General features: G+C 52.1%; 1 protein-coding gene across 1 annotated transcript; it reads right to left on the bottom strand.

The window, feature by feature from the left end:
- Nucleotides 1-2646: 2646 nt before the first annotated feature.
- Nucleotides 2647-3654, bottom strand: LOC136105912 (olfactory receptor 14J1-like). The gene has a single exon (XM_065845833.2). It carries the CDS (start codon nucleotides 3652-3654, stop codon nucleotides 2647-2649), a length of 1008 nt encoding a protein of 335 aa, XP_065701905.2.
- Between the last annotated feature and the right edge of the window lie 9049 nt (nucleotides 3655-12703).

Here is a 12703-nt window from a genome sequence, read left to right as displayed (position 1 = left end):
TAACTCCAGTCACACGGAACAGCCAGTCCTGCAGAAAGGAGCACCTTGGTCCTGAGCAGCCCATCCCAGCAAGAGAGAGCAAAAGGGCAACAGGCAGAAAGGCCCAAAGGCCAACTGCAGAATGGCAGAACGGCAAAAGGCCGAACTGACATCGAACTCCTGACAGACTGAAACTTCTGAATGGAACAATCAAATCAGCTGGAAAACCCAAAGTAATGGACGTAAAAAGCCCTAAAATCTGGCTCCAGCTTTAGACTGAGCATGGCGCTAATCATAGGGAATATTTCATTGATCAGCCTGCATGTCAATCCACATACTGCCTTGTCTGTGTCCCCTCCTGTCCCCGTCACACTGCGACACATCACTCCAGATGTGACCACACCAGTACTGAGTCAAGATGGACAATAAGTGCCCTTGTCTGGGTGGCCACGCTCCTCCCAGTGCTCATGGGCATATTCCTGTTTAGCACCACTGAGAACTGGCTGAACATCCAGGCTCAGAGGGTTGTGAGCAGTGGCACAAAGCGCAGCAGGAGGTACCATGAGGAACGCTAAAGGACACCATATCCCTACCCAACATCTCCTCCCCACAGGTGTCTCTTGGGTCCCTGGAACCACCTCAGTGCCAAAGGGGAGAGCACTGCCTGTATGGGGTGGAGGAGATGGGGTCTGGAATGAGGGTCCTGGGGCAGTTTCTCCAGGTTGTTCATGCAGCAACAAGCTGGGCTGGATATTTGGAGAGAAGAACTCTTCCTAAGGGCCTCCAATGGGCATGGGGATGGTCTACAGTTTCCTGCATGCATTCTTCTCTTGTGGAAATCACAGAGGCTGCCAGCCCTTTAGAGGACCCAGGACAGGCCTTGTCCTTCCTCTGGTCCCAGCTGGACCCCAGTTCTCCAGCTCGGCCCCAGCTCAGGAGCCTTGTCTAGGGGTGACTTTTGGGGTAAGGTTGACAAGAGGGATGCATAAGTTTGTCTTAAGGACATGTGATGAGCACCAGGACTGAAGTACCAGAGCAAAATGATGTGGCTCCTGGGTGAATACTTTCTTCAGTGCAAGTCCTGACACAGAGTCCCAGACTTGCTTTCCATGCCACCCTTCACGAGGAATGATGCACTAAGAGATGGCAAGTGGGGGACATCGAGCCTTCTCCAGCTACTTCCCAGGCCTGGTGAAGCACCAGGACAGCAAGGACTTCTGGCCCTGTACCCTCAACTCTGGGTATAATCTTGGGGCAGCTGAACACCAGCATTTTTCTCTCCAGGGCAATTTCCAGCCCAGGTCAGCTCCTGTCTGATCTGCCCCCATCCCTCCTCTGATCTGCTCTGGTGCTCCTGACCTCTTCCCTGTGCTCCCCACAGGGCCCCACCTGGCACTGATGCTCTGCAGAGCAGGTTGGCTGCAGAACCATGGGGTGGCTGCACGCTGGTTGTGCTGCTCCGTGAGGGACACAGATGCAGCTGGATGGGCTGCACTGTCACTGAGCTCTTTCCTGGGGGTCTAAAGCTCTGGAATGGGTTCAGAACATTAATTGGGGCTTATTGAGTTTTCCACTCATTTCAGTTCAGCAATCTTTTCCTTGTCCTTTCCACGGGCTATTGCTCCCAATGTGAGGTGACCTCGAGACAATGTCTGAGCCTTCATGGAATCCCCAGGAAGAGGGGATTGAAGAAGAGGAAGCTGATGTCGTTTCTCCTCACTTGATTCGCCTCACCTCACATACAGGATGTGCATGCTCACATCTCATCTGTACAATGCAAACATGGATGTCTGACCTGCTCATTCAGGAACAAATTCTCCAATCTGGTGTGACAGCCCGTTGCTGGAAATGGTGGTTGTGAGGGCCAGTCCATGACGATGTCCTGGTGCAGCTTTTGCAGGGTGTCCAGTGCACAGGGGCACAGCCCAGCCCCTGCTCTGCTGGTCCTGCAGGTCTCTGGCAGGAGGCCTGGCTGTGAGAGGACACTGCTGTGTGCCAGCCTGCACACACACACTGTTCAGCTCTACACTCGTGTTTCATCTGTGGGTCACTTTCTTGAAAGTGTTATTGAGAAAAACTTTGTAAGAAGACCTAAACCTTCAGGCCCTGCCCATAGGAGATCACCTTTCTATCCGGAAATACTGCTGTGAGCCCAGCTCTGTCACAGCAGTGCCCATTGTCTGTCCCTGCCTGCGCTCACAGCACTGACACACAACAGGACGGGGACCAAGCTGCCAGAGCACTCAGGCCTTGCACCAACACGAGGGATGAGAAGGAGAGTGTGGGAGTGGAACCAAAACAACTCTGGAAGAACAAGCGCTGGTGCTCCCTGGCAGTGGTGCCATGCTGGACTCTTCCCTTCCACCCATGCACACAGGAACTGTCCCTGAACGTGAAAAAAGGCCTTGCAGGAAGGATATAATGAAAAACAAGTCACTACAGGGATCTTTATTTAGTTTAGAGACAAGAAGAGTACTGTTCCTCATTTACACAGCCAGTGACTATAAAAGAAAAGCAGACAGTGGATTAGAAAGGGGATGAAAACATCATCGCAATAAGACAACAACTAATAACAACAGAAAATTCAGATGACAGGTTGAGCCTTTAATTAGCTAAATAAAAACTCCTATGTAGAAGCAGATGGGCAGTTTATTGCTTCAGAAAACACTAAGATAGGAGTTTCCTCAGGGCATCCTTGAGGTCCTGGTTTCTCATGCTGTAGATGAGGGGGTTCACTGCTGGAGGCACCACTGAGTACAGAACAGACACCAGCAGATCCAGGAATGAGGAGGAGATGGAGGGAGGCTTCAGGTAGGCAAACATGGCAGAGCTGATGAACAGAGACACCACGGCCAGGTGAGGGAGGCAGGTGAAAAAGGCTTTGTGCTGTCCCTGCTCAGAGGGGATCCTCAGCACGGCCCTGAAGATCTGCACATAGGACACCACAATAAACACAAAACACACAAATGCTACGAACAGACCTATCACAATAAGTCCCAGTTCCCTAAGGTAGGAGTATGAACAGGAGAGCTTGAGGATCTGGGGGATTTCACAGAAGAACTGGCCCAGGGCAGTGCCCTTGCACAGAGGCAGTGAAAATGTATTGGCCGTGTGCAGCAGAGCATGGAGAAACCCAGTGGCCCAGGCAGCTGCTGCCATGTGGACACAAGCTCTGCTGCCCAGGAGGGTCCCGTAGTGCAGGGGTTTGCAGATGGCAACGTAGCGGTCGTAGGACATGATGGTGAGAAGGTAAAATTCTGCTGAAGATAAAAAGAAAAAAAGAAAGAGTTGTGCAGCACACCCTGCATAGGAAATGACCCTGGTATCCCACAGAGAGTTGGCCATGGATTTGGGTACAGTGGTGGAGATGGAGCCCAGGTCCAGGAGGGAGAGGTTGAGCAGGAAGAAGTACATGGGGGTGTGGAGGTGCTGGTCCCAGGCTATGGTGGTGATGATGAGGCCGTTGCCCAGGAGGGCAGCCAGGTAGATGCCCAGGAAGAGCCAGAAGTGCAAGAGCTGCAGCTCCCGTGTGTTTGTGAACGCCAGGAGGAGGAACTGGGTGATGGAGCTGCTGTTGGACATTTGCTGCCTCTCGACATAGGACGCTGACCAAAGAAGAAAAGGCAGTGACAAGTTAGGGGAGACTTCTCTGAGCAAAATCAAAGCTATTTTCATACACCCTCCCCCTCGTCCACACCCCCTTGTCCTTTTCCAGACCTTCCTCCAGCTCCGTGTCTGAGCCCTGGGTGGTGCTGGCTGGAGGTGCCATGAGAAGCAGGGCCTGTGCCAGCTGGCTGCCGAGGAGTCAGCCCTGCTCTGCACCAGGGGGCATGGGAACGGGGGACAGGGGACAGTCCTGGGGTTCAGCTTTGTCGGATGGAACCAAAACAAGTCTCATCCTTTCCTAAAAAGCATTTTCTTGGTTGCAGCATCTCTGCACTTCTCTGAGGGGCTTTCAGATAGCACACAGATGCTATAGGACAGGTTTCCATCCTGGATGGAACCTCACTTCTGGAAGGAAACATCAACGAAACAGTCAAGGGTCCTAATGATGGCATTTGATTCAGGGACACTCAGCTCATTCCCCAGCCCCACAGGCTGCATTGCCCACACCCCACAGGGCAGAGCAAAGCTGGGACACGTGTTCCCATGGACACACCTGCAGGAAAGGACCCACAAGATCAGGCTGTGACTCTGCAGCTGAAACTGCCATCCCCAGAGAGCCTGACAGCAAGAACAAGATCCCAACAGCAGTGACCCAGAGCAGGGGAGCAAGAAGGACAATGCGGTGAGGGTGGGTGTGAGAGAGGCCAGGGCAGAGGCAGCCGGGCACTCAGACAGCGTCACCCTTCCCCAGCTGTGCAGCCACCTCCCACACACCAACATTGCCGGGCAGCTGCTCTCAGCCCCTGTGCTCTGCAGAGGAACTGGAGCTCTGGCTGCACAGGAGCTGCTTCCTGCCTTGGAGCCCCCGGCCCTGAGGGCAGAGGCTTTGCTGGGTGGGAGAGGAGGCCAGGGGGCTGCTCACAGGAGGGATCTGCACTGCAGGGGATCACAGGGACTTTTCTCTGTTCTCCCTCCCATAACAATTCCGGGTTCAGTTTCCTCTCACTTCTGATCATTTCCCCGCTGCCTGGAGATTCTCCCCCTGGGAGGTGTTTCCCTGTCCATGTCTCTTCCCTGTCAGCGCTCACAGACCCCATCCCACCCTCTGTGCCCTCCCCCTGGCCCTACAGATCCTGCCTGTTCCCAGGGCACTGCCTGGGGGCATCTTCCTGTTTGCAGGCTGGAAAACAGGACAGGTCAGACTAGGCTGAGGGGTCCAGCAAAGGTGATGCAGGTGCTGTGCACAGGCAGAGGGGTGGTGAAGGGATGTTATGAGCCTTCTGGCAGATGTGCTGATCACTCAGAGTTGCAGTTCAGGAGTCTCAGTGACTTGTTTAAGCATGAGAGCTCATTTTCATTTCATCCTTTCCTGCACCCCTCACCCCTTGGGAGAGGAAACTGAAAAGACAGGCTCAGGAAAGCTCCTTTTCTGTCTGGTAATCCTTGCACTGATCTTGTCCTTGAGGCATCCGATTGGAAAAATGCTGGGGGTGACCTGGAGCTGTGAGCAGTGCTGACCCACACCGTACCCTCTGCACAGCAGAAACACATTTCCTTCCCAATAGTGTTTGCTCCTCCATGCGACAGCTTCTCCCTTCAGTGTTGTTGGGATCTCCCCGGGCAGGCTGAGCGCTGACCCTGGCAGGCGGCAGAGTCCCTGCCCCGGCACAGCCCTGGGGTGCAGGGACCCTGCTCTGCAGGACAGCCCTGGGCACCCCTGGGTGCTCCCCCTGCAATCACCCTCAGCAGAAGGTGCCATGATGCCCTTTCCCATTGATGATGCCGCAGGGAAGCCCTGCTCTGGAGTGTGTTCTTCTCTACAGCAGAGATACTGTGAGAGAGACCTGACAGATCCTATAAATTGTGGGATGTATCATCTTCAGGGTCTCTCTCCAGGAAATGCAGCTGTATTGTCCTACAGCCAGAGACTTACCATGTAAGGACTGTAAAGATTTGTCTCTCAGTGAGCCCTCAGCAACCAACCACCTACATTGCCTTTCCCCTCTCTCTTCCTGGCTCCTGTGCCCTCGGTGCTGCAGGCAGAGCCCTCAGCCCTGCTGCGTGTGCAGAGGAGCTGCTCCTGGGCAGAGCTGTCTCTCTGCAGCGCTGCAGCTTGCCAGGAGCTCCCTCTGTCCCAGGAGCCCAGCCCAGCCCAGCAGCACAGGAGCAGCCCATGATGTCCCTTTCCCTGTCCCCTCTGGGTTACCTCCATGTGTCCCTGGAGCTGTTGGGGCACATCCTTTCAAACAGCCTCAAGTAATCAGTGATGTTGATTCTCTCTCCTCTGAACAGACACTTCTTGCCAGCATTGTGTTCTCTGTATTAAAAAACAAATCAGTATGAGAATCATATTTTCTTGTCCCATCATTAGGCAGGACACCAGGAATGTTACAGCAAAGGATCTAAATTCTGTAAACTGTGGATGGGAATTTCTTCATTTGAATGAGTTTAAGCATCATATTCTGGTTTTATATTCCGAGGTCTAGAGAGACATTCATCAATCTTTGGCCATCTCATGTCTGTGCTCTGAGGCAAAGCCTTTGCACACATGGGCTCTTGGACACTTGGTACCAGGTTTCCTGTGGCAGGTCAGAGCTGGGCTGGTGCCACAGCTGGGGTGGTTCAGCCCAGATGTGAGGCAATGGCCTCAGCCAGGGACCTGACTGGGGAGCTGGAGCTGTCAGTGCTGCAGACAGAGCTGTGACACGGGTGGAATGAACTGCCAGGCAGGGTGGCAGAAGTGAGTTCATCTGGTCTGCAAGGACAGCAGCCTCCAAGCACGGAACAGCCCAGATCAGAGCTCAGTCCAGACCTGTAAGGCAATTCAAGGGCCCATAATGAGCTGTTACTACTGCAGGAACAGTTAAAGGAGAAACAAAGACACGGTGTGGCCATTGATGAATTTAATAAGGCAAAGAGGTGAGAATCCCTGTGTCCTCTTGTCCTCCATCTTCACCAGCAATGTGTCCCAGGACTCTGTGACTTGAGACAGGAATCTGGAGAACAACCAGCAGTGGATGGGGATCAAGTCAGGGGTCACTGGAACTAACACAATCCTTTCCAGTCTATGGGACAGCAGGGCCAGCATCCCAGGAGCTGAGACAGCAGGACGGTGTCACAGGGAGGCCACTCTCCACCATCCTGGAAAGCTCATGGAGACTGGGGGTACTCTCTGACCACTGGCAGCTCTCACACAGTGTGTGCACTTTTCAAAATGGCCAATGGGTGAGCAGGAGAACTAAGGGCTGTGCCCCAGAGCATGTCCACTGGGACCCCATTTCTGGGTGTCTGGAAGAGAAGGTGATGGAGTTTACCCAGGGCAGGTTGTGTCTGTCCATCCTCTTTGCTTTCTGTGAGGAAAGGACAGGGTTGTGGACACGGGGAGAACATTGATGGTCTGTTACCTGGAAGTCAGTAAGGCATTCAGCATCATCCCCCACAATATTCTTGTGCCCAAGGCAGTATATTATGGTCTGTGTTAGTGTGTAACAAGACAGGAAAAACCAATCTGGATGGTTGGGCTTGGAAAGTCACTGTAGACAGCGAGAAACTTTCCAGTCATGAGGACAGTCAAGCACTGGAAGCTGTGTCCCAGGTGTGTGCATCCACTCTACCCCAGAAAGTGACCAAGACGTGTTTGGATAAAGCCCTGAGTAATGTGGTCTGAGGCTGCTTTGAGCAGGAGGTTGGTCAAGACACCTCCTGAGGTCCCATCCAGCCTGAATGATGCTATCCTTTCATCCCCTTCATGTTTTCAATTTAGAGACAGTTTTCAGGTTCTCTCTGACCACAGGAATAATTCACATGAGGTGCAGGGCTGCTTTACACGTGCCCCCAAACAGCCGTGACCACAACTTGTACATCCCTTTTCATTTACCCCCACCCAGGTTCTACATTTTTGCTGTCCTCATGCCCACCTGTTCATCCTTTCAGAGCAGGTTGTTCAAGAGGTGTCAGCATCCATGTACAGAGTCTGCACATCAGCCAGGCAGCAAAGCCACCATTACAAAAATGTTGAAAAGGCACTTAACCAGCTCCTTGAACCCAGGAATCCGAATGCCATGTCTGCTGAGATGGCAGTAAACACCCAAACTGTAAGTGAAGGATATGTGAGGAGTTTTTGGGTATCCTGGCTTGTCTGCTGACCCGTGTGGTGCTTCAGGCTGTGAAGAGAATCAAAACCAGCCATTTGACTGGGGTAGTTCCGTTTTACAGGTGTCACACAGGGCAGATGAAGGGAGCTCAGAACTCCAGACTCTGCTGCACAGCTGGGACTGCAGAGACTGGAAATGCAGGTGACAGTGTGTGTCAGTGCACACCACATAAAGATTCTGGCTTCCTTTGTGCCTTTGCACTGACCTGGGATCTGTTCCTTGGCCTGCACTGTCTCAAAAAGAAACTGTTCTGCTATGCCAACAACACCTCACACCAGGGAAAAAAAAAAAGAGAGGAGGGGGAGGGGGAGGGAACTTTATGAAAGTAGGATGATTTTGGGGTAATTCTATCCAAGGTGTGTACTCTTTAAATGATTAAAAAAAAAAAAAAAAAGTGAAAGAAAAAGCATTTTTTCTAAGAACTTCTTTCAAGACACAACTACTGAGGTGTAGTAGATGTTTTGAAAAGCAAGAATGACTGTTAGGAATTAAATTAAAGAGCTTTAGTTCATCATCAGCAGCAGCGAGAATAAGGAGTTCCCTGTTACTGTTATTAGTGACAGTACCACTGTTCAAAAACATCCTTCAGAGCATCTCCATTTTTCCTGGGCTGCAAAGCTCAACCTGCTCAGATTTTGAAGGGATTGCTTCAAACCCCTGTGACCCAAATCTCTACAACTGTCTCTCCTCAACAGCCTTTTACCCCAGGAAGGGGAAAACTGCCAATGCAGGCACGAAACCAGTGCCCAACCTGCCTGGAGAGCCGGGACAGTTGTGCCACACAACAACCGCCCTTGAAGAAAGCTGCAGGTAGTGGGAATTTAAATGGTTTCAAACCAAATCATGGAATCATAACATCATAGAATCATTTAGTTTGGAAAAGGGTGGTCTAGGTAAAGTCACCCTTTGTGTCCCCAGGCACATGGACACTGCTCATGTGCCTCTGCAGAGAGTGGCAGGAGCTGGATCCCCTTCTCGGGACAGACTCCTTCCAGGAGAGACACAGACACAGGGGTAACTCATCAGGTCTTTAAGGCATTTCACTCAGCATCAGTTTTGACACATTGGGTGCTGTCCTGTGACTGCCCTTTCTGCACAAATGATCATACAAAGACAACCATTCAGTAAGACACGGTCATAAAGGGGCTGTTATGGACAAGAAAGCTCACCATGAACTCTGGAGAGAGCAAAGAAGTTTATTATTATCACCATGAAGAACCAAGAAGCTCAAGGCCTCTTCTGAAGAGCGAGAGGCCCTGAGCAGCCGTGATTGGCCATGTGGGGGTGTGGGAGAGGGTCAGGGCCTGTCAGGGAGAAGCAATGAGATGGCTGATGGCTTCAGTGAACCCTTCCAGCCATGTCTGAGCCCAGAAATGGAAAGCAGTTGATGTCTGCAAGTAGAGGAGGAACAGGAGGAAGAATTTCCTGGGAATATGGAAGGAAGAAAGGCCTCTCTTGGGCTACTCATGTATGTCAGTGACATTTGCATGCTGTGGGCATGGCTGTGCCTGGGAGGTGGGGAATGGCTGCTGCTGGGGTGTTTGTGCTCAGTCATGGCCCATGAGCTGACCCTGCTCTGCTCCTCTCTTACACTGCCCACACTTGGATGGACCTCAGGAATCATCCATGAGCCTGGTGGATCCATGAACCTCCTGGTGTGATGGGGTATAGATCCAAATAGAGGATTCAAGCAAGTGTGGGACTGGGACATTGAGGTGATTGGTGACCATTGCCAGATGTATGAAAGAAGCTGGATGAGTTGTGAGGAACTCACAGGCATTTGCAGCTCCACAGAAAACCAGAGCCTTGCACTTAAAACAACAGCACAGAAAACCCACACCAAAACACAAAACACTCACAGTGACCACAGGAAAATCCTTGAAAAACACTGGAGAAAAATCTACCAGGTCCCAGGGGTCAGGGCTCAGCCATTCTGGAGACGAACAAGCATCAAGGGCTGACATGGCATCAGAGCCACCTCCACATGGCCCTCACCACCTGTAACCAGTGTCTCCAAGTCTTTCCTTCACCGGTCTCCAGGGACAGGGACCTGCACTGGTTGTTCCCTTCACAGTTGTGTCAGCGATGGCCCTTCATGGGGTCCCAAACACCCTCAGAAACTTGGGGTTTGCTTCTGCCTTTCACTTCATGAGAGGTCTGTTCATTGTTTCAGTAGCTGCAGTTCAGGATCATGGCAGCAGAGGGCTCATGAACATCGAAAATGCTCTTACAAGCCAAGCCACTGTGCAACATTTTCCTAAAAGCTTCAAGTCTGGTGTGCATGATTAGAGAGCTTTCAGTCCAGGACACTCAAGAGGAATCACACAACTCTGGACCAAGAGGTGGGTGTTCCTGGGAATCTCAGGTGCCACAGCACAGTGATACTTGTGTTCAGGGAGCTGGTCAAGTGACCCATCTCCTGTTCTGTAATGGCGTCTGAGTTTGCTCAGGTCACCCCTGACTTGAGCCCCATCCACTGCTGGGTGTTCTCCAGACTTCTGCCTTCAGGAACAAAGTTCCAGGAGACCTTGGTGGTGAAGATGGAGGCAAAGAAGCCATGAAGAACCTTAGTCCTGTCTGGTTCTACTCTTATGAGGTTCCCCAGCAGTTCCACATTCACCCTGTCTGTTCTTTTACTGGAAATGAAGCAGTGTCAGCTCATCTTGCTGCCCTCAGCCTCCCCTTCTGGGATCAAGTCCGGTGCAGCTTTGTCATCATCCCCACATCCATGCAAAAGGTTTCTAAATTCCTCCTTTGCAGCTTCCCCTGCTTCCACCTCCTGTCTGCTGCCTTTTTGCCCTGGAGCTCCATCTGTTCATATGAGCAACCTCATGAGATAAATGCTTCTTTTCATGAGTACTTGGAGAGATCATTCTTGTGCTTGGAGCAGCCTGTCCTGTAAGGCTTGTCAGATTTCCTGAGCTCCTTCATCCTCCATGACTTTCTCATGTCACCACCTTTACTGGTCGCCATCCCCCAGTATGTGGAACTCTTCTCCTCTGGAGCCCACCAGCCTGTGCTCTGCTGCTGGCCTTCACCCTCCCTTCTGGTGCTTGGGACCCCACTGTGTCCTGGTCACAACAGCCAAGGTGGACACTGATGTTCACATCCCTCACCACCTCTTCCTTATTTCCCAGTTCCAGATCCAGGTGAGCATCACACTTATTGGCCCATCAGGCAGACATGTTAAGCAGTTGGCCCCAGATCTTCTGGACTGTTGGCACCTGCAGCTTTGCCTGGCCAGTGAATGACAGGGCAATTACAGTTACCCATACGAACCTGCTCATTGACTGGAGACAGCCTCCTTGAATTGCCCACAGAAGATCTTTTCGATTTCTTCTCCATGATCAAGTAGTTTGTTACGCCCAAAACATTGTCACCCTATACTGGGTTTACATGGCAAAGTCCTGGAACTGGGGTGAGTGTGGGTGTGCTACAGTTGTCACCTCTCTGAGAAGACAACAGGAGTCTGACCAACATCAGACAGAGCTGATTTCAGCTGGCTCCAAGATGGACCCACTCCTTCCAAATCTGAGCCACTCAGTGATGCCGGCAGCACCTCTGGGATATTGTATTTGAGAAAGGGTAAAAAACGCTGCACAACAGCAGGTGGGAGAGAGGAGGGAGGAAATGTGAGAGAAAAGCACTGCAGACACCAAGGTCATATCCCATAGGGCCCAAGCAGGTCCCTCAGCAGGCCAGAGCTTGCTTTCCCGAAATCCTGCTCTTGGCCTTGTTATCATCTCCCAGGAGCCTCAGCTCCACTTTCCCATCCCTGACTGTTCCATCCTGACCAACTCTTTCTGGTTTGTAACTGTGAAGTCCCACAGGGCACCTCACCCCACTGATTCCTCAGTCACCCATGTCAGGAAGATGTTGTCAATGAGCTCCAAGCCCTCCTGGATAATGGTACCTTGCAGATATTGGGTTATCTTAGGTCTGCCACAGGGACACAGACCTGGAAACATGAGGTTTCTTTCATTTGTCTGAAGAAGGCCCCATCTAATTCCTCTTCCTGATCAGTGAGCCAGTAGCTGATGTCCAGTGACCACAACATTGCCGATGTTCTGCCCTCCCATGGTGACTCCTCAACCTTTAGCTGACATTGTCTGTCCCCAGGTAGAGATCCTCGCATTTGCTATTTACCAATCAGAAAGCTCTGAATTTTGACAAGATGAAGTGACCAGTTCTGTATCAGGGTGGGACAATAACCCCATCCATCAGGACAGAGTAGGACCTGACACGCTGAGCAGTGACCCTGAGGAGAAGGGCCTGGGCACTTCAAGGTCTCCACACAAGCCCGTGGTGCACACTCACCATGAACAAGGCAGCTGCACATGGGGCTGCATGAGGACCCAGCGTGGGGACCCAAACACCTGGAGTTCTCATCCCATTCGGTTCAGCACTGGTGTGACCCCACACACACGGGGGTGTGCCAGTGTGCGGCTTCCCAGTTTGGAGAAGCAGGGAGGAACTGGAGAGTGCAGGGCTGTGCCAAGGCAGGTTCAGCACCTTGTGCACATGGTGTGGGATGCTGAGGGACCTGGGCTACTTTGGCCCAGCAGCGCTGGGGAGGCTGCAGCAGTGCAGGAGTAGCCTGAGAGTGCTTGAATGGTGGTTTCAGAGATGGTGGAGGTTTTCTTCATAGCGGGAAAGAGCATGAGAAAGAAATAATGGCCCAAAGTGCAGCTGGGGAGGTCCAGGCTGGACATGAGCAGAAAGGAATGTGACTGGAAGGGCAGTGCTGTGGTGGAGCAGGTCAGCAGAAGGAGTCTGCATCAGCCCAAGGCTTTGTGCTCCAAGGAACAGCTGGGGAGGATGCAGAGATCTCAGCAAAGGAAGGAAGATGCTCAGACAAGAGCAAGGTGGGGCAGCAGGGGGGATGTCTGCAGCCTGCGGGGAAAGAGGTGCAGGGGATGCCACAGCACAGGACAGGCTGTGGTGGAGATGATCAAGGGATGTAA

This window comes from Patagioenas fasciata, chromosome 10 (genome assembly GCF_037038585.1).
Source record: "Patagioenas fasciata isolate bPatFas1 chromosome 10, bPatFas1.hap1, whole genome shotgun sequence".
NCBI classification, from domain to species: Eukaryota; Metazoa; Chordata; class Aves; order Columbiformes; family Columbidae; genus Patagioenas; species Patagioenas fasciata.
This window is presented reverse-complemented; position numbering and strand designations above follow the sequence as displayed.

Excerpts from the sequence above, each read along its gene's own strand:
- LOC136105912 (XM_065845833.2), bottom strand. The coding sequence starts at position 3,654 with ATGAAAATAGCTTTGATTTTGCTCAGAGAAGTCTCCCCTAACTTGTCA.